The 23,389-nt window shown below is 39.2% G+C and overlaps 1 protein-coding gene across 1 annotated transcript; it reads right to left on the bottom strand.

Moving 5' to 3' along the window:
- Positions 1–12,687: 12,687 nt before the first annotated feature.
- Positions 12,688–14,695, bottom strand: LOC110921938 (BURP domain-containing protein 3). The gene is made up of 3 exons (XM_022166265.2): positions 14,575–14,695; positions 14,315–14,420; positions 12,688–13,923 (listed from the first exon to the last, which is right to left on the bottom strand). Exons 1-3 carry the CDS (start codon positions 14,605–14,607, stop codon positions 12,908–12,910), a joined length of 1,155 nt encoding a protein of 384 aa, XP_022021957.1. The 5' UTR covers positions 14,608–14,695; the 3' UTR covers positions 12,688–12,907.
- Positions 14,696–23,389: the final 8,694 nt, after the last annotated feature.

Here is a 23,389-nt window from a genome sequence, read left to right as displayed (position 1 = left end):
ACCCGGAGGATCAATTCCATCATCTGTTCATGTTTTGGTGATCTGAAATTTCACTATTCATAGACCTGTTTTCAAACGAAATGACAAGCTATTTCGTACGAAATGACATATTGATAAACGTATCAAATTCAAACAAAATGACTATTCCGTTTGAAATTGATTTCGTTTGAAATATGGCTATTCCATTTGAAATTGATTTCGTTTGAAATATGGCTATTCCATTTGAAAGATATTTCGCTTGAAACTGAGTATTTCGCATGAATTCTTCATTTCGCTTGAAAATCTCTTTTCGTGTGAAATATTATACTACTTGAAATGGTCATTTTGCTTGAAATGACATTTCGTGTGAATGAAGTATATGTTGTTTTTTTAGATATGTTCAAAGTGTTAACTTGTGTTTATGTTGGATCTTTCAGGCTTCGATTGTGCAGTTCGATTCATTACACAACATTTGTTGTGTGTACGGTGAAAAGCTTCCGAAAATGGCTGTGTTCAAAGAAATTTTGGAGTTTATGAAGAGATTACCTATTCAGAAGGCCTTAACTAATCAGCATCTTGTTTTTGAGTCACACATTGAGCGTTTCTGGAAGAATGCAAAGTATGATGAAGAAAGCAAAACGATAACTTCGATTTTGAGCTTGGATGGTAAAGATAAACCGATCATCATTACAGAACAGCTTATTCGAGAAGTGTTGGACTTTCCCGATGATGAAAACTCTCCGACACAGTTTCCAGAAAGGATGGTGAAGGGTTGTATGCTAAGGATGGGATATAGTGGACCACTGAATAGTGCTAACTACTTGAAAGCATGTTTTTCCAAGCCTTATAAGTTCTTCATTCATTCAATTGTTCATGCACTGAGTCACAGGAAGGGTGGTTATGACGTGAAGCGAGATTGTCAGATGAATATGGTGACGGCACTTGTGTTGAACAAGAAGTATAATTTCTCGAGAATCATTTTTCATTATATGAAGGAGAATATTACATCAAAAAGCAAACCATGGATCTATCCAAGATTTGTACAGATGATACTGGATCATGCTTATCCAGATCTTGAGAAAGATGAAAATAATGATTTATTGGCGTTGTTCCACACGGATAATGAAACTTTGAAAGTATTGGCCAGATATAAAAAAAAATCATCCGGAGTCATCAACAAAAGCAGAATTCTTTGGATTTATCAAGGATAAAAATTATCAAGATCCGGATCCAGTTGATCATCTCAAATGGAGGAATGATAAAGAGATGAAGGAAACAAGTGTAGCTGATGAACTTAAAACATTAAAAGGATTCAAAAACACAAGAAGTGAATGGTTTTTGAAAGATGTAAAAGAAAAGAAGAAAAGAGGAGGCAAGAGAACTTCGAAAGAGCAGAGCAAGCTGAAGAAGGTTCTTCGTCACAACCAAAGAAACGTCATAAGAAAGGTGTTGAGACTATACTGGTCGATGAACCAGAGGAAGAAGAACCAGAAGCTAATGCTGAAGGAGATCAAGTTCGTTTATCTCTTGAATCTGCAAAGTTATTGAAAGCTCTTACTAAAAATCTTGAAGCAGATAAAGCAGCTGATAAGGAAAGTGGCAATGAAGAAGAAAGTTCATCTAGTTCTGAAGAAGAGATTGATGAAACTGAACGTTTAGAGAGAATTAGAGCTGAGATAGAAAAAGAGAAACAGTTAAAGAAAAAAAGGAGAAAAGAAAAAGATGATGATGTGTATGTTCCATCTCCAGAACATGTTCAAGATGTTCAAACTCCACCATCATCTGGAGGTAGGAAGAAGGCTAGTGCAAGAAAACGTGTTGTAACTTCTAAAGCTGCTCGAAAGTTGACAATCAAGCTTAATCCTAAACGTGCATCAAAACCAAAACCACCTACTCCACCACAACAACCATCACCACATCAATCACCACCACATCAATCACCACCACATCAATCACCACCACATCTATCACCACCACCTCATTTATCACCACTTCATCAATCACCACCAAAACAGCCTACACCACCACATCTATCACCACTACATCTATCACCACCACATCTATCACCACTACATCTATCACCACCACATCTATCACCACCACATAATCACCAATTCTAGAACAACCTGTTATCGCCTCACCACTTATAGTACAAACACCACCATCTTCACAACCACCTGTACAAACAACTCCTGGTTCTTCTGGATACAGAAATTTTCCACGTGTTCTGGAGAATATTGGTCTTGATGATATTGGAGATTTCAGTTTTGTAAATGATGAGCAGGTGAAGAAGTTGGAAAAGAAGGTTGAAGAAGTGTTGACTGAGAATAAAAAGTTGGTAGATCGTGAAAAGAAACTTGAAAAGCGTGTCAAAATAGTTGAAGCTGAAAACTCGTCATTATTGAAGAGAGTTGAAGCTGATCAGGCTGAGATTGATATTATGAAAGTTCGTATTACAGAGTTGGAAGAGTAAAAGGCTCAGAGAGACGAACAGAATAAGTACTTCAAACTAAAGAACAAAGAGTTAGAGGCTGCCAATGCAAAGAAAGAGCATGAGATTATATGATGAACAAAGTGTTAGAGAATTTGATTGGGAAGTCAGTTGAACAAAAGTTTGAAGAAATTCAGGTTGAAGAGGTAAGAGCTCGTCGTCAAGCTGCAATTAAAGCTGAGATAAAGAATAAGGGTAAAGGTGTTGAATGTGTTTCTGAAGTTACTGAGAGGGCAATTGTTCCATCAACTGTACCTGAATCACCTATTCAGAATCCTCATCCTATTTCTACAGTTTCTAGTATTTTTGAAGAAGAAGTTGAAGTTCATGACGTTATAAATGAAGATGAAGAAGATGATGAGGATGATGAAGAAGAAGAGGAAGATGATGAGGCTAAGAAAGATGATGCAGATGACGTGTTTTCTGCAAGTAGTGATGATGATGATGATGGAGGTGATGACGATGATCAAGGTACCTCAGGTATTAAAGTTACTGAAGCTTCGAATGAAGAGAATGTTGACGATTATCTTCATGACGATGCAAATGAGGAGCCTGAGAATGCAGCAAGTGAGGGGAGGATGTTGATGATCAGAATGTTGATGAAAGTGAAAAGTTAATTCTACGTCTTGAACCAGATATAGAAGAAGGTGAAATCAGGCATACTTATACTCTGGATGATATCATCAAGATGACACACATTGATGAAAGTACTTTCAAGTTTGATTTCGAAGAAGAGCTGAATCAGTTCGACATCAGCCAGCAGCCCGATTATCAGTATAAATTTGTTGAAGAGGCTGACAACTATGATAGAGTTGAGGTTGAAGACTGCATTGATGAAGATAGTGCTCATGTAGATACTTCCGACTTTCCAACGCTTGTTGAATTCTTCAGTCAAGGAAACATAGATGAGTTAAGAAGGAGAGTTGAAGAATGTTTAAAGGATAAAAACTTTGATAGAACGTTGAAAGATGAACAGCGGGAAGAGAGGAAGAAATGGTTCCGAAAAGACACTAAAAGAAAGTTTAAAAGGCCACTGAAGTTTTATAAGAGAGACAGAGCTGTTTCACTGGGTGACATTATCAGTTGGGGCTTTCTGCCACAGGTTAATGCGTATGCTATCCGTCGAGAGTATGGAGTTCAGTATTTTGCTTACGTTCAGGATATCATGTCTTTACCCTGGTGGGATGTTGAAGAACTTTCAAAAGTTAGAACGTTGAATTATCCTATCAGAAAGCATGATGTACCTATCTGGGGTTTAATAAAATTTGAAGCTTACAAAGAATTCAAACACTGGAAACCTCACTATCCGAAGAAAGTGAAGAGGATAGATCCAGTGACTGGTATTGAAGAGACGATCTTGCAAATCAAGAAGCCAAGAGTGATAAAAAAACATTCCACTGCGGAAGATGGAGCAAGACTTCCATAAAGGGTTTGTGTGTTGGGTCTTCAGTTGCTTGTCAACTGAAGCTGTGATCACATACAAGGTGGAAAATGAAGTTAGACATATCCACTTATATGATCCAGTATGGATTATCAACTGTTCAGCAAAAGACATTGAATGTTTGTTCGTTAACAAGATCTGTTATAAAGCTGAAGACAAAGAGCAGGCAATGCAGTTTCAGAAAGTTGTATCTATCTGCTTTCAGAAAGGAATTAATGCTGAGAGTGAATCGTCGTCTAAGTGGCGAAAGATAGAGAAAGAGGAAGCTATAAAAGCTGAGAAAGAAATAAAGAAACTTGAAGGGAATAGAGGTAAATGGATGAGGATACAAGCTGAAGAAAAGATGAAAGCTGCTAAAGAAAATGAGAAGCTAAAGAGTGCATTAACAAGAAAGCCGAAGCAAAGGGAGAAAAAGTTTAAGTCCCTGTGAAGCAAGTACTGAAGACAACCTGACTGAAGACTCCGGCAATATCCAAGGGGGAGTTTGTTAGTGCACGATGTCTATCGCCTACGTCAACAGTCTAGGTCATGTCGGTAGCTTGTAGTAGGGTTAAAAGTGTCAAATATGTAAAGTTATTTGTATTTGTAGTCATTTCGCACGGAATGGTTTTTGGCCATTTCGTACGAAATGAGGTTTTGGCATTTCGTACGAAATGGCATGTTACCATTTCGTGCGAAATCAGTTGCCTATATATAGGGCTGTTTGGTTTTTCATTTGGTACGAAATAGAGAACCGTGTAACGAAGTGCTGCCAGTTTCTCTCCATGTATTGACATTGAAAATCAATGAAAAACATGTTTTAAGTATAAATCTTTGTTTCTACACCTTTCTATCACTGATTCTCAGTTGTTTGAGTGTTTCCGCCTCTCTAACAGCTTAAATTTGACTCTGAATGACTCATTCAGGTCGTATATCGATCCTACAGATTGTTACTTGCAAAGTTTGTTGTTGAATGCTTTTTGAGTTTGAAAAGAAAATAAACACATGTTTTTAAACATAGGAAAGCCTCTATTTTTAGGGGAAACTATGGCAAATTTTTTTGTAGAATTGAAACACTTAGAAAAATATATTTTCAAGACTTTTTACAAGAAATAAATTCAAAGTGCTTAGCCATAATTTTTCCCTAATTTTTATACAAAATATAAGTTAAGAAAATAGGGTTTTCTTAAAGATTAAAATGGATATAAATATATATAATTAGGTCAAGTTATATATATTTAGTGGTCACCCAAAAATTTGTGTGTTTATGTGTAATACTTATTAGTATACAAGTAGGGCTAAAAACTATAAAATATACACAAAGGAATACACATAAAAAATACACTAAAAAATACCACAAATTATGACTAAGTATGGATAAAGATACAAAATATATACTTATATATATAATTCCTTACGAATAAGTATGGACATATGGACATTGGACTTAATGGACAAATATATATGTATGAAGGAACAATATATATATATATATATATATATATATATATTTAACTAGTGTGATAAAAATATATATAATCAACAAGCCTTAAAAATATATTATTTTAAGAAATATAAATTCGAAAAGCATAAAATCATAAGAAATGATTTTTGACATTAAACACAAAATACCTAAGTATTTACACCTAAATACATGTATACTTGCCTAAGTATACATTTGGTAAAATTACAAATATATTTATACTAATATAATATTGAAAATATTATTTAATAAAAGTATAAATCGACGTTGACTTGGTCAATCAAATACAAAGACAAGTATATACAAATAATACAAGAATAAATATAAAAGGATAAGTTAAAAATATATTATTTATTTTTTAACACATATCTTATACATAGATTCAATATATATATTTATTTATTTGAGAATAAAAAATGTATATTTTCGAATAGAAGATACAAGTTTAAATTAACGATAATGCTATGAACAGGTGAGACCCTAATACAATGGGCGCGACCCATATATGTCTCGGACATGAACATCTTACTCGTGCGAGGCATGAAGCCGCAAGAGAAACTAGATCCGTTAACACAACTCACGAGTATACAAAACTATATCTATTTGGTGAAATATATAATAACGACTCTAGAACATATACACCTAAGACAAAACAAATACATAAACACGATGGATAACTTGTACATAGTATATCATAAGCTTAGGTGATTAACGTATTTAGAACACTTATAGGTTACGTCGCGAACCAAGAAGAGTATCGGTGAAGTAGTACACATTAAGACGCAAACCAGTGAGTTTGTGTCCCCTCTTTTAAAAGTTTTCTAGTTTTCTAAGCTTTTGGGGGAAATACATATACAAATGGTATGTTAGACTAACGAATGATACAACTAGATCATGTGCAAATAGAACTTAAGCACCATTAATGACATATACAACTAGACCAAGGAACAAAGTGTTAGATCTATTGGGTTTTGGCAGCCCCACTCTTGGTCCACATGACCCATACGACAGAGTGATTTTGTGTCCCAGTCGAAGGGTAATCGGCACATAAATTGTCAAGGTTTGGATGCTTTCTATGTCGTCACACATATTAATGTCTTTGCAAAACATTAATGATCATGATTTCCTTGTTACGTTTACATACCACTTTTCATACAAATACATCTCATATTTTACAACTATTCATTTATTAAAAAAAACTACATGAATTCACACCAACTTTGTTGACTTTTTTCAAACTTACATGTGTGTCAGGAAATTAGTGGAAAGCTTTGCGGGTTTTTGCTTCAAGATGTCGAGAGTCCTAACTCCATGCCTCTTTTGCTGGATTGTTCATCATATCCCGCCTCCTTGCGGTGATATGAGGAACAAATCCGTTATCCTTTTATACTTGAATTATGTTGTAGACTTTTAAAACTTGTTCTATTTTGAAGTGATGTAAACACTTTGGTTAACTCGTGTTGATGTTTGAAAACTTATGAATGGCATTGGAGTTTATTTTAAATCATTTAGTATGCTTGCTAATTCATATGCAATGAGAATCAATCACGATCACACCTCATGCTTCCGCCTATGACCGGGTGTGACAAAAATTAGGGATTTAAGTTAATAAGATGTGGGCCTAAAATATAATTATTGTTTAAAAGACAAGTTACCATCATTTTAGGGGTGTATTTATAAATTAAGAGAGAAAAACTTCTTATATTTTAGGTATCTTAAAATGTCTATCCCTCATGTATTATAATATAGTATAGATAACTGATAGATCAATTTGATTGAGTAATTTTGAAAACATTAGTAACTAATATTTACCTTAAATATTTTGAACTTAAAGTTTTGAGGGGTTTTAAATTGAAACCTTAGACTAAGCATTGTGAGCACGAACATAAGCCACATCTAATGGTGTGGGGCGCTAAAACCGCCACAACGCGAAGCTAAGGAAGGGTTCAGGTGAGGGATTCTCCATAGGCACGAAGATGGGAATGAGTTGAACGATAGGGTGAGAATACACCACCACAACACACCTTAGGCATAAGGGTGTGAGGGTCATTGTTGGAAGATGATTCGCTACATACGAAAATGAATGGAATGCTACACCACCCCCCTCCTTGATTGGTGGTGGCTGGCATGGATTAAACCACGATTACCACGGGCCTCCATTTGATGACTTTGAGACAAAATATATCAAAATAATAAATGGGATAGTGGTTTGGGACCTTGGGTCATGACCACACCCTTAGAGTAGTGATTTTGGATGATAGATTAGAGGTGAGTGACATGATACCTATGTGGAGGGTCATGTTGGTTATGAGAGTAATGAACACACCTTTTAGCCTTAGAGAGTGTCAAATGTGAAAGCCTCCCGTGCACACGTGACTAATAGATAGTTATCTAGAATAGGAAATCATGTGATATATTTGTTATGTATATCTCTCCTCAATATGAGGAGATTTGTTTTGTACCTATTTATACCGATTTGTATTGAATGAGAAGGCAAGGAGTTTTCCATCTATCATGGTATCAAACCCTAGCCGATCCTAACCTACGTCCCTTCTTTCTTTCCTGCGCCGATTTCCTTTTCTTTCTCCTACAGCAATTGCCGATCAATCTATCAACACCATGTCTTCATCTTCTTCGCAACATCCTGTCGTCACCGTCAACTCCATCAAGAGTCTCATACCCGTCACTCTTGACATTGAAACCGGACACTATACAACGTGGTCCGAGATGTTCAAGATACAATGCAAAGCTCATCTCGTTTTTGACCATCTTCAACCTCAGCCGACTACCGAAACTTCTTCCTCATCAGACACGAGCAAAGACAAAGACAAAGAAAAAGCACCGTCATCACCAACCGAGACATGGGAGCGACTTGATTCCATTGTTTTACAATGGATTTACAGTACCATCTCAACTGATTTATTACATACGGTTCTCAAACCGAACACCACCGCATACGAGGCATGGACTACCATAGCCAACATCTTTCAAGACAACAAAGCCACCCGTACCATCGACCTCAACAACAAGTTCGCCAATACTCATCTGGACCAATTTCCGAATATGTCCGCTTATTGTCAGGCTCTCAAGATTATATTCGATCAACTATCCAACCTGGGTTCCCCGGTCACCGATGAACAACTCGTGTTGCAACTTCTCTCGGGACTGACCGAACAATATGAGAACACAGCCTCCGTTATTCAGCAGATGAAGCCTCTTCCAGACTTCTATGACACTCGTTCGCGGTTATGTATGGCCGAGTCACGAAAACTTAGTCAGGCACGTCATTCCGCTCAATCGGCCGGAACCGCACTTACCGCAACTACTGATCAGCGACCACGTGATGACCGGGATAAGTCGGAGCATCGGGAGCCAAGGACGGACTATTCAGATCGGGGTCGGGGTCGCGGCCGCGGAAGGGGTCGCGGTCGTGGCAGGAACGGCGGTGGCCGTGGTAGGGGAAACTATGGGTACTCGAACAGTGGAGGCACACAAAATGGTACCAACAATTTCTCTCCCTATCCTCCTGTTGGTGGAGGTTATTACCCGTGGCCATATTTTCCATCTTGGGCCGGCCCACATGCTTCTCCCTCACATAACCAGTGGGCTAGTTGGAATGCTACTCCTCCATGCCCATATCCCACTATGAATAAGTCCAACAACCAGAATGGTTCAGCTGGCATTCTCGGCCCCAGACCCCCTCAGCATATGCCAACTGATCTTAACCATGCCATGTATGCTATGTCGCTCAACGACCCCTCCTGGACCATGGACACCGGTGCTACAGGTCATATGACTTCTAACTCTCATCTTTCGTCTGTTTTTAATAAAAGCATTAATAAAAATATAATTGTGGGAAATGGTCAAACCATTCCCGTGCATGGACAAGGCAATCTTACCCTACCCCCTCCCCTACCACCTTTCAACTTAAACCATGTCCTTTACGCCCCGTCCTTGATTAAAAACTTGCTTTCTGTTCGCCGTTTCACTACCGATAATAAATTGTCTATTGAATTTGACCCGTATGGTTTTTTGGTGAAGGATCTCAAGACTCGGACCCCTATCCTACGATGCAATAGCTCGGAAGGCCTTTACACTTTTGATCCATCCCAAGTCACCAAGATCATCTCTCCCACAGCTCTCACTGCTATTTCTCAAGACACATGGCATCAACGTCTCGGCCATCCGGGACCTTCTTTATTAAATTCGCTTAAAAACTCTAGTTTTATTTCTTGTGGAACTTTGAAAAATCATGTTTGTCAGTCTTGTGTTTTTGGTAAACATATTCGGTTACCTTTTGTTGATTCTACTAATATTACCCACATGCCATTTGATATTATACATAGTGATCTTTGGACTTCCCCAGTTCCCAGTGCGGGGGGTCATCGTTACTACATACTCTTTATTGATGACTTTTCTAACTTCTTATGGACTTACCAACTTACCTCTAAATCTCATGTTTTCTCCACCTTTACCACTTTTTATAACATGGTTCACACTCAATTTGAACGAAAAATCAAACAAATTCAATGTGATAATGGAACCGAATATAACAACAATGCGTTTCATCACTTTTGCAAATTAAATGGCATGCATTTTCGCTTCTCCTGTCCGTATACCTCCTCGCAAAACGGTAAAGCCGAACGAAAAATTCGGACCATTAACAATATCATACGAACCCTCTTAGCCCACTCCTCGCTACCTAACACCTATTGGCATCATGCCTTAGATGTTGCAACCTACCTTCACAACATTTTACCAAGCAAAATACTCCAAAATATCTCTCCCACTCAGAAATTATATAAACATATACCCGACTACTCACATCTGCGGGTTTTTGGTTGCCTATGCTACCCTCTTATACCTCACACCAATATTCATAAGCTTCAATATCGATCCATGCCATGTGTCTTCCTTGGCTACCCCCCCAATCATCGGGGTTATAAATGCCTTGACCTCCATACTCGTAAAATCATTCTCAATCGACATGTGATCTTCGATGAAACTACCTTTCCCTTTGCCAATAATCCTACACCTTCCCCATCCACCTATGATTTTCTTAATGAACATCTTCATTCACTATCCACACTCAATCCCACTGTTAGTAGACCCACCAATCACTCACAATCATCGGCCCAGCCCACCCAACATTCTCCAACCCCTTCCACATCCAATTCGGCCCCATTACCCACCTCTCCACCTTCTCCTACTCATCTAAATATCCCACCCATCGGCCCACCCTTACACACCCCTTCAGCCCACAACATTTCGGCCCAGACTAACCTCCTGCCAAATCAATCTCTCGGCCCTACCTCTCCTCCTCTTGACCACTCGTCCAACTCACAGCCCACCCACTCAAGCTCACCCACTCACAACCCACTACCCTTCGACTTGTCTCAAACATCCGACACCCACCCGACTGCCTCCCCACCACCTTCACCCACCCCCATTCCCCTCTCATCACCCATCCCAACCCCACCCCCACCCCCCTCTCATCGCACCATTCGTACTCGTTCTATGGATGGTATTCATAAACCGAAGCAAATCTTTAACCTTACCTCCTCGTCTATTGTTCCAATCCCTAAAAACCCAAAAGATGCTTTGTCCAGCACGGAATGGCATAACGCCATGACCACAGAATTTAATGCTCTTATTAAAAATAAGACCTGGGTGTTAGTTCCGAAGCAACCAAATATGCATGTTTTACGTAGCATGTGGCTGTTTCGTCACAAGTTTCGCTCCGACGGTACATTGGAACGATATAAAGCTCGTCTTGTTTGTGATGGGAGCAATCAACAGATTGGGGTAGACTGTGGTGAGACGTTCAGTCCGGTTGTCAAACCGACTACGATACGTACCGTGTTATCTATTGCTTTGTCACATTCATGGTCGATTCACCAACTGGACGTTACCAATGCCTTTCTTCACGGTAATCTAAGCGAGACTGTCTACATGTATCAACCCATGGGGTTTCGGCATCGTCAATATCCTGATCATGTGTGCTTACTACAGAAATCCCTCTATGGATTAAAACAGGCTCCTCGTGCCTGGTATCAACGGTTCACTGATTTTGTTCTCTCTTTGGGGTTCCGGCAGAGCAAATGTGATAATTCTCTTTTCACGTATCAGCACAATGGTCTTACTGCCTATCTTCTTATTTATGTCGATGACATCATTCTCACCACTTCGACTGATTCTCTTCGGGTTCAACTCATGTCACGCCTTGCTGCTGAATTTGCAATGAAGGATCTCGGGCCTCTGAGTCATTTTTTGGGTATTCACGTACAACGGCACGGTAACAAACTCTTTCTCTCTCAACAAGTATACGCGAAAGAAATTATTGACCGAGCTGGCATGTCTTCATGTAAATCAGCCGCTACACCTGTTGATACGAAACCCAAGCTCAGTTCGAACTCGGGTGCTGATTTTGATGACCCGACATTGTATCGCAGCCTTGCAGGGGCTCTTCAATACCTCACCTTCACGCGTCCTGACATCTGTTATGCTGTTCAACAAGTATGCATGTACATGCATGCCCCCAAAGTAGATCATTGGAATGCTCTTAAACGAATCATTCGATATCTTCAGGGCACCAGTTCGCATGGACTTACTATTGGTGCTTCCACCGACTTCTCATTGAGAGCATACACGGATGCCGATTGGGCAGGCTGTCCAGATACACGGAGGTCCACGTCCGGCTACTGTGTCTATTTCGGTCCTAACATTATCTCCTGGTCCTCTAAACGTCAGTCGGTTATCTCTCGTTCCAGTGCTGAGGCTGAATATCGGGGCGTTGCTAATGTGGTTGCGGAAATTTGTTGGCTTCGAAATCTCTTGCTCGAATTACATAAGCCCCTCACAAGTGCTAGTCTTGTGTATTGTGATAATATTAGTGCTATTTATCTATCCGGGAATCCAGTTCAGCATCAACGCACGAAACATATCGAGCTGGATATTCATTTTGTTCGTGACCTGGTTCAACGTGGCTCCGTTCGAATTTTACATATCCCCACACGGTTCCAAGTGGCTGACATTTTCACGAAAGGTTTGGGCCTCCTCTAGCTTCGACTGCGGGGGTGTAATAGATAGTTATCTAGAATAGGAAATCATGTGATATATTTGTTATGTATATCTCTCCTCAATATGAGGAGATTTGTTTTGTACCTATTTATACCGATTTGTATTGAATGAGAAGGCAAGGAGTTTTCCATCTATCAGTGACGCCTACATTGCACAGTTTTTCAGATTTCACATAAATAACACATAGCCTTAGATAGACCTCGTACAATAATCACTTATATAAACAGTTCAATATATACTATTTGATTATATATATCCACAAGGCAATCTCATTTACAAAACAATATAAACATATGAAAATCAAATACAAAGATATGATCACATACAATCGTATCTTATAATAGTGTACATCAATGGCATCTCTAATGCAAACTACAAGCCCTAAGATACATATCAAACCAAATGGGCGTTAATTATTCTCTATTATATATCATAAATTACTAGAAATATATCGTTAATAAGGCACCCAAACAACATGATCCTCAGGTAGGAAATGACAAACCGGAGTAGTCCCCGGTTTTATTTTGAGAACTCTAAACGCCAAATGTTTAGGGTTCCATTTTGCAGTGTCTGTGTGACACACCGCTACTGCTTTAGCTTTTGTACCGTCTTCACCCACCAACGTTACTATATAGGCTTTGGTGGTGGTGGTTTTGTGACAATAGAAAACCGCGTATGGGTAGTTTTGTTTGTGGCAAGCCACTGCTACATCCGAGGCCAATTTCTTCGCTTCTTCGATGGTGTACTTTTGTAACGGAGTATGCCTTCTAGCGTTTACCTCTGTTGAGACCGCTTTAACCTTTTTACCCAACTCAGATGTGCTAAAATCCACCATGGCCTCTAATGAAGTAGCACAATACTTCTTCCCACCTTCCATACCCTTATCTTCACACTCGGTGATCGTGTTCTTCATTGATTCAGATTCTTCGGTGTTAGGTTTGATGGAGAAGCGCGTATACAATTCGGGGAGCTTCTTTGATGAGAAGGGTATTGTATCAGCAACGTTACGCGGTAAGAAAGTTGACGATGGGCTTGTAGTTTTGGTGAAATGCAAGTTCATAGTGTTGCCTTGATGCATGTCTTTTTCAACAAAGAAAAGGGCAACATTTGGATCATCTTTGAGTTGATCATCATTGGCAGCATACTTGTAGGAAAATGGAGACACGTGTACGTTTACTGGCTTCTTCTTGTTATGACAACGTACGATAATACCTCCTTTGCCAACACTTATCTTCTCACAATCCCCTTTAGGTTTTGGTTTTGGTTTGTGAACATGCATAGATGCATCACCGCCTTTTCCAACACCAACGTTGGTGCCAGGGGCATGAACAGATACACTGCCCCCTTTACCAACACCAACGTTGGTGCCAGGAGCATGTACAGATACTCCGCCGCTCCCAACACCGATATTTACACCAGGAGCATTAACGGATACGCCGCCTTTGCCAACTTGGATATCCGTGCTCTTATCTTCCATTCATCAAAGAAGTTAATAAAGAAAAGAGTGAATATTAGTTAAAAAAGCTACCGAAATTTGCAACCAACAAAAAGGATCGCAAAAGTAATTAGTCACCATGGTTTAAGCGACCACCAAAACACGTCGTAAAATGGTAGTTTTTTTCAGTAGTGTGTTGGGTCATTGATAAGTATATTTTTGGATATTGAACCACTAATACAACACACGTAATTAGTTGTATACCCAACAAAACACATGTTATGAAATTTGTAATTTTTTACACACATAAAACAAAAATTCTTTACAACATGCTTTATAAAAATAGAGTGATCTCGTTTAAAAGTTGATAAAATATGTTGCAAATTCTTATAAAAATATCATATATGAAACTTATTAGGAACTAACCATTATGGAGAATATCGGTGACTGCTTTGGGCATGGGAGTGTTTGGCAACACAGATTTCCAATATGTTTCAGGAGCCACTGCAGCATAGCTCACAACCATAGCCAACTGAAAATATATGATAACAAACATTAATAAAATGAAAATCAGCTAATGCATATAATACAAGTAACCATAAACAAGTTTATGATCATATGTTTGTACTGCATGCATGCATGCTTGTACAAAGAGATTGAATCCAATTATCAAAGTATTTACTCACAGAAAGATAGGTGAGGATATGGAGGAACTCCATTTTTGAAAACTTAGGAGGAAACTGTAGACTATGTGTTTTGTGATGAGTGAAGAAGGGCAATATTGAAGCTGCTTTTATAGAGGATAGATTTTGATCCAAAATCTAAAAAACAAAAACAAGTACAAGAAATACACAAAAGCAAGTAAGTAATTATTTATTTCCAACCATACCGGCCACCTTTCAAGCTATGTGTTTGTGAATTGTTAAACGTCGGTATCAAAATCTTTTAGCTAGCTTAAAAAAACGACGGTTTAATCAATTAATTGTAAAACCCTATTTTTTAACAGCAATTTGGATCACCGACGGAAGTATTATCGTGTCACCAGCGAAACCACCCGATCATATCCATCTTCATTAGGCTGTAATGCCTATACACCAATTCGGGAGTAAACCCAATAAATCTAGGAAACACACTTGTGGGATTGAACCTAGGATCTCATAGTCCCTAAGCCTTATCTCACCGCAAAATATCACTAGGCTATAATACTATGTGGTGTAAAAGCATCTTTTTACTTGTATCTACATAGAACATAATCACGAAATTATTAAAAGATAAGTAGTTGTTGTCGCCCATGACATCATAGCTTAGTGACATTTTGAGGGTGTGATAAGACTTAGAGATCATAAGGTCTTGGGCTCGATTCCCAAAAGAGGATTTTTCTCATATTTATTGGGTTTCCTTCCGAATTGGTGTATATGCATTATTGCCTGATTGATATGGATATGATTGGGTGATTTTACTAGTGGCACGATGATACTCTAGTATTTTGTCAGTGATTCAAATTTGCCGTTAAAAAAGAAAGTAGCTATTGTTGGATGTAAAGAAAATACATCAGGCCCTTCAAATTAAATTTTAAATTTGGTGGATCATGTCAAATTTTTCACCTTCTTTGACTCTGCTTTCAGTACCGCTTGCCCCGCTCCAAACCCATTTTCCTGGAACCCGGCTAGTGGGGATACACCTGTTAGATCGACACAAACTGAAAATTGGCAATTAGTTAATGAAATTAAAGACGTAAATAAATGCGTAAATTGGGCCAATCGGCGATTTACGAAATTTACACTAAGTTACGCTCATAGAGACCTTTATGTCACTATTTATGGGCCTCGTAATTACATTCTTAACTTAAGTTACGCTCTTTTTATATTGGAGCGAATATGTTTTTCTTCTCTAACTAGTTTTTTTTTGTAAGGCAACTTTCATTCACAAAAACCACAAGTGGCCCTCAAAACAAGGACCCCCGGGCTAAAAACGACTAATTACATCAAGTCCAAAGGATAATTACACCACTTTTTCCAATCGAAATCTTTAATTCTAGTTCTATGACGAAACCAAAAGAACGAAGTAGACTTGATACTTTCGAGCAACTCAATCGGTCTTCTAGACTTGTGAGAAAAGATGCGAGCGTTTCTTTCAATCCAAATCATCCACAAGGTTGTGAATATAATACCTCGAAGAATGATCTTATTCGAAGCAGTCAGCAAGGTTCAAAATGTCATGCACATCAAAAGCGAAAATAGGATTCAAACGACACCAAACGCTTAGTCTGTACCATAATTCCGAGGAGAAGATGCATCCGGTAAATAAGTGCATAGCTGTTTCCGGACCCGTTTGACAAAAGATACACCCATTTTGCTCAAGCTGAACGCCTCTTTTTATAAGTTCCGCGCAAGTAGGCAAACGATCCCGGGCAGCTCTCCAAACCATGATCTTACACTTAAGCGGAACCCAAACTTTCCAATCGATGTTCGGGATCTTTATGTTACTAAAAGCTTCGTACAGTAACTATTTGGCTGAACGAACAGAGAAGGCTCCATTCGCGTCCCCTTTCCAGCTCCACACATCCTTACTACCCTTCCATTGAAAATTAAATAGGTCCTCCAAAAGATGAAATAACTCGGTAACTTCAGATTGAGAAGAAGGGGCTGTTCTCCATCTCCAATGTAAGGATTTAACGTCATTTAGAGCTTTCAAACGGCTGCTAACTCCGACCCATTTGCTCTGTTCTAGCCTGAATAAACTCGGGTAAATAATCCTGAGCGGATATTCACGTAACCAAGTATCATTCCAAAAAGAAACAGAAGACCCGTCACCAACCGAGCCAGTAAAGTAGCTATGCAAACAGCACCCGTTCGGCATCCTCATATCCCCAATTTTAACGATGTTCTTCTAACTTCCGCTAGCCGAATATGAACATGGCATAGAAGACCATGTGCAAGACGAACCGTTACATTCTAACACAATCCTTTTCCAAAGACTATTACTTTCTTGTTTAAAACGCCAAGATCACTTTAGGAGAAGAGCATCATTCACATGTTGTAATTTTGAAACACCGAGCCCACCATCCTTCTTAGAGCTAGAAATGACTTACCATGAGACCCAAGGAATCTCCCTTTCAACATTAGAGCCGGACCAAAAGAAGTGTCTCATAATAGCTTCTATTTTATCAATCACCATTTTAGGAGCTTTGTAAAGCGAAAAGTAGTAAATAGGCAAGCTTTCAAGGACCGATTTGATAAGAACAAGACGACCACCATAAGACAAGCATCTAGCTTTCCACGACGCTAACCTATTTTTTATAACATCAATAACCATATTCCAATTGCAAACACGAGACATATTTGCTCCCACAATAATACCAAGATAAATAAAGGGAAGAGTCCCTTTACGACAACCCAATACTTCCATCATATCATCTACCTCGTTCTCTTCGGTACCAACCCCATATAAATTAGACTTGAGGATATTAATGCGAAGACCCGAACAAAGGTGGAAAGTACGAAGAATCCGAGCCGTACTTTGGAGATTCACCTTTGACCATTCGCCTAAAATTAATGCATCGTCCGCATAAAAAAGATGAGTGATGTCCGTATCATTACCGGCTAGCCGAATACCCTTCAAGTCTCCAATCTCCTTGGCCTTCTTTAATAAACACGATAACGCCTCCATGACTAGAAGAAAAAGAAAAGGCGATATAGGGTCACCTTGTCGTAACCCCTTTTCACATTTAAACTCGAAAGTCGGCGAACCATTAACTAACACTGAGGCTCGGGCTCATACTAGAATGCCTTTTATCCATTTACACCAAGTAGGGAGAAAACCCATTTGCTCCATAATAGATAATAAAAAATTCCAGTTGACGTTATCATAAGCCTTCTCAAAGTCTCTTTAATAAGAACGCCTTCCTCCGCCTTTTCTTCAACCATTCGATTATCTCATTTATCACAAGAGGCCCATCTAAAATGAAACGGTCCGAAATAAACGCAGACTGAGATTCGGAAATAAGCGACCCCATAACCTTTTTAAGGCGATTAGCAAGGATTTTTGAAATAACCTTACTAACCATCCCAATTAAAGTTATAGGCCTATAATCTTTGAGACCCAAGGGGGTTTTAACCTTAGGAATCAAAGTTATAAACGACGAAGCACACCCCGGATTAATAAGGCCAGACCCGTGGAAATCAGAGACTATACGGAAAAAATCCTCCTCCAACAAATCCCAAAATCTTTTAACAAAGCGGAAGTTGAAACCATCTGGACCCGACGCTTTATTCGAACCACATTCGAAAACCGCATCTTTCACCTCTTGTCTAGTAAATAAAGAAATCAAAAATGCACTATCTTCGATATCTAGAACCTTCAAACCTGGGCAAACAAGGGCTGGCCGATTGTAAACCTCCTCTTTAAAGTGATTCCGGAAAAACCTCAAGACTTCTTTCTTAACCAAAGTAGGCTTAGACACCCACCTACCGTTAACCATCAAGCCTGGAATACCATTTCTTGCTTTTCTACCATTAACTACATTATGGAAAAAAGAAGAATTTTCATCCCCTAGCGACGCCCATTTAACCCGCGATTTTTGTTTCAAGTCACGAGTTCTATGAAGTTGAATTTCTTCTAAATTTTTAGAGCACTCCGACCATATCCATAATTCCTCATCTTCTAGTTGTCTCTGTTCCATAAGAATTTCCATTTTTTCCTTATCTTCACGAAGCTTCATCTCTGTTTCTTTCTCATTAATGCTCCAAATACTATACCACTTTGCCAAACTCGCACGAAGCCTCTTAAGCTTATTCAACAAATTTAAATCATAAGGCTCCGAATTCACCCACTCTAAGAAGACCGATCTAATGACATCTTCGCATCCTGGTTTGTTCAACTAGGAGTCAAACCAACGAAAAGGTTTCTTTCCAAAATTACAATCGACAACGGAAAACAAGAGCGGAGAGTGGTCTGGGAGATCTTTTTTAGGGCTCTCACACACACACACACTCGGCCACCTATCAAAAACCCCATCACAAACGAAAAATCTATCGATCCTGCTCAGCTTACATTGGCCTCTACGAACAGTCATACATGTATATTTCATACTTTCAGTTGATATTCCCGAAGAGCAGCCTCATCTATGAAATCATTAAAATCCCGAGCACTAACAGGGTCAAAGCTAGAGTTCTTCCTTTCTTCGTGGTTACGGACAGCATTAAAATCACCGAAAACAATCCACCACCCTTCTAGAGAATGAATAAGATGCAAAATTATCGCCCAAAGGCTTCTTTTATCCATATTATTTTGCGGTGCATAGACATTAAGCATGTTAATTCGGACAAGACCATCCGTAAGAAGACCGGAAACACACAAAAAATTGTTGTCTTTAACCACTTTATCTTTGACAAATACTTTTGGGTCCCAAGCGCTAACAATACCACCCGAATTACCCACCGCATCAACAACCCCAAAATCCGCCCCGAGCCCTCCCCGGTAACTGGAAATCACCCCGGCTGTCACGTTACAACTCATTGACTCTTGAAAACCAATAAAAGAAACACCACAATCGATTTTAATTTTGTTAATCCACTTCGCTTTACCAACACCCCCAATCCCCCGAATGTTAATCGACAAGCAATTCATATCTTACCCGATGGTAACCCATCTTGCACAACTGAATCACCAACCAATTTTTCACGATTAGCAAGATCGACTCCCAGCTTTGCTCCCAAGATAATCATCTGCTTAACTTCTAGTCTTCGAAGGTGATCAACATCTTCTATTTCAGTGGCAAGAGTATCTTGTGGCAACTCCTTTTGATTGTTATCTTGAACAAGGTCCTCGAACTGCTGTATTGGGACCGTCGGCTGAGAGTTTAGATCCAAATCAAATTGTCCCTCATCCTCAACTTGTTGTTCAGGCCCTTCTCCTACTTGGTCCAGCTGAGAATTGGTCAAGCCCAATAGTTTATCAATCCCAAATATGTCTTCAACATTCCTGGCTCTTTTTATAATCTTCAAACTCTCTTGCTACTTGTATAACCACCACTGGGCCGGTCCATTTCCCCTTTCTTGAATTTTTTTCCTTTTGTTAACATGGTTAACCGACTCAGGCCCATTATTTTCAAACTCTTGTTCAAAAGGAAAGTCCATTCCAGGAATAAATTCGTCATTACCTTCTTCCGAAACTGGTTCATCAACATTAATGTGGTTATCAATCGAATCTTCGTTACCAATAATAGGAGCTGCATCCGTATCACTCATGACCTGGTCAACCATCCCATTAACTTCTTCGGCCACCGCATTAACTGTTTTTGCCGGAGACCCCGTAACATGTTCACCAACATCATCGGAATCCTCAATCACCTTAGAGTTGCCCATTTCAGTAGGCTCCCAGAAATCAGGTTCCCAATCATCACTATCTTCCGAAACCCACACTCTAAATTTCCGGTCTTTCCAATTTAACATAATTTCCTCGGATATCCTCTTCCCATCCCCCACTAGGACGCCCACATATTCCTACGAAAGATCAACGTCATTTTCCGAACGGGTAGCTTTATGGACGATCCTTCCAAACAAACCACCGACCGAATCAATGACTTCGTTAGAAAGCACATGCAAAGGAATTCCTTGAATTTTCAACCAAGCCAGTCTTTCAAATCCAAGAACCTGCCCCTCCCATGTTGCAACCATCGAGAACTTATCCTTCAAAGCCAAAGCATCAACTTTAAACTTGATAGCCAACTCCACGTTACTGAAAGTGATTAAGAGATCGAGCCCGCCAATATACTGGAACCTTACTGCTTGGAAAGACATCTCTTTAACAATCACTTTAATCGATTTCAAACAATGAAAATCCACCATCCTAACCACAACTGCTAATCCATGCAAAGAGCGAAAGCCATTCGCATTATTATCAACAGTTACGGATTTACCAACGAGCATATCTTTGAAAGAACGATCCCCCACCTCAGACGTCCCCGTCTTAGACCCCCCAATGCCTTCAACGTGGATCTGTTTACCTTTACTGGACTTACTTTTCGAAGATTTTTCATCTCTAAAACTGTTGATCTTTCCTTCTTCTAGCACGAAACGTGCTATATTGAACCACAACTTATAACCACCCATACGAATATTTCTCAAATTCCTAAGGAGTTCTTCTTTATCTTTAACGTCAAGAAACGAAATAAAACCAAAACGATTACCTCCTTTGTCTCTTTTTCTTGCTATGTAGAGATCGAAAATCTGTCCAAACAAGCGAACATGCCCAGCCAAATCATTACCGCTACATCCCTCTGGAAGATTAGTCACGAAAATCTTTAGAATTCTACGTTGAATATTATCCGGAATAGGTTTCCGGCGGTCCATCGCCGTTTCTCTAACTAGCTATAATAGCTTTTGAATTAGCTTCTTATCTATATATTCGGTTTATCGTGTTTAAATAATTGATTAAGATGTTGTTAGTTACGCTACATAACCTTGATATATAACGTGTTGCAAATGTTAATTAAGAAAGATTTTGTAGAAAAATCTAGTGTACCTGGTGAAGGTTTGTTTGTTTATTGAGACTCTTGTTAGTTTGTTAATTTTAGGGTTATTTGATTTGATCACCCCTAACTATTGGCTATTGGCCGCTGTCACCCCCAACTATCACTTTGACGCCCGTCACCCTCAACTTAACACTTAGTATGTGTTGTAACCACTTCGTGTTAACTGATCACTAACTTTTGATCTTGGTACTATACTTTTGGGGGTGTTATAGGGATCCTAGGAATGTTTTAGGGATCTTAGGGCACCCCAAAAGTATAGTAACAAGATCAAAATTAGTGATTAGTTAATGACGTGGTTACAGAACACACTAAGTGTTAAGTTGGGGGTGACGGGCGTCAAAGTGATAGTTGAGTGTGGTAGCGACAAATAGCCAATAGTTGGGGGGTGATAAAATCCAATAATTTTTTTAGAGAAAAATGCTCAGATAGTCCCCGTGGTTTCGCCTTTTTCACCTTTAGTCCCTAACTTTCTAAAATTACCTCAATAGTCCCCAACTTTTCATTTTTTGTTCCCGGATAGTCCCTGAGTCTAACTTCAGTTTCTTTCCTCTGTTAAGTGGGTGTGAAATGACCAGTTTACCCTTTCCTTAAAAAGGGCAAACCACAGGGACTAGATCAGAAACATTATCATCTACTGTCTCGATCCCAAAACACTTCAAATGATAGATATAATTCGATCCATAATGAATCAACAACCATAAAATTCACAACAAACAATCTCAAAATCCATGATTTGCGCATTCGAATTCGTATATTTGTTGAATCAGACGATCGAGCAATGCTCATCTGAAATCGATGAACACGAGGAGAATTAGAAGGATGTTATTGAAGATCCCAAAATGTTCAGCTGTATGCTTCATTCGTGTCCGACTGATTCCGATCCGTTGTTCTTCTTTGGATTCTTCTGTTTCGTAAGGCTCAATCAGGTATTCTTCATCAGAAGGTAGGTCGATTAGTTGTTGACTTCTTGTCAGTTTTTTTACTGACTTCTTGTTGGTTAATGGATCTCATATATCTCCGCCGCACCACCTCAAACACCACCGCAACAAACCCCCAACCTCCCAGCCGCCATCTCTACCTGCACCACCATCTACATCTTAACCAGAAAACCCTAACCTCTGCCGCAAATCATCACCCATCCCTTGTTCATTGCCAGCGTCTACACCCATATCCCACCACACTGACAACACCACAACCCCCAAATCACCTCTGCCGCACTACCACTATAACTCCCACTACATCTCCACCACCGCTGCAAACCATAACTCCATCATCAATCACCCCAACATCCCTTCACCGTCGCCATCCACCCACTTTTGAAAACCCTAATCTCTGATTAACCTCCACCACTGCAATACACAACTACCTTGGTGCCAACAATGGTGGTGCATAGAGAGAGTCGGTGGAGAGATGAGAGAGAGAGAGAGAAGGTTAGGTTTGTGTATTTAGAGAGAGAGAGTAGAGAGACAGAAGATGATACTGTTCCTGATCTAGTCTTTGTGGTTTGTCCTTTTTCAGGAAAGGGTAAACTGGTCATTTCACACACACTTAACATGGAAAACAAACTAAAGTTAGACCCAGGGACTATCAGGGAACAAAAAATGAAAAGTTTGGGATTATTGAGGTAATTTTAGAAAGTTAAGAACTAAAAGGGAAAAAGACGATACCACAAGGGCTATTCGAGCATTTTTCTTTTTTTTTTTTTAAGATAAAAAAAAAGTGAGCTTTGTTTTCGAAGGGTTTGAAATGGCAATCTTGCTATAATCACATACGTAGAATAGTTTATTTGAAAGGATATCTGGATTTGCTCAGTGAAAACAAAAATGGTAATTTACAATTATAAAACCGTTGTTTGAAAGATCTTTACCACAAAAAAATAGTTTGCCATGGAATATTTAAATTAAAAAACAAAAGGTGAATAAAAACTAAAAATAACATTAATAAATATTCTTTTAAGCTTTAGAAAA

Source organism: Helianthus annuus, chromosome 2 (genome assembly GCF_002127325.2).
Source record: "Helianthus annuus cultivar XRQ/B chromosome 2, HanXRQr2.0-SUNRISE, whole genome shotgun sequence".
In the NCBI taxonomy this organism is placed as follows: domain Eukaryota; kingdom Viridiplantae; phylum Streptophyta; class Magnoliopsida; order Asterales; family Asteraceae; genus Helianthus; species Helianthus annuus.
The sequence above is the reverse complement of the archived record's forward strand: the minus strand, read 5'-3'. Positions and strand labels throughout refer to the sequence as shown.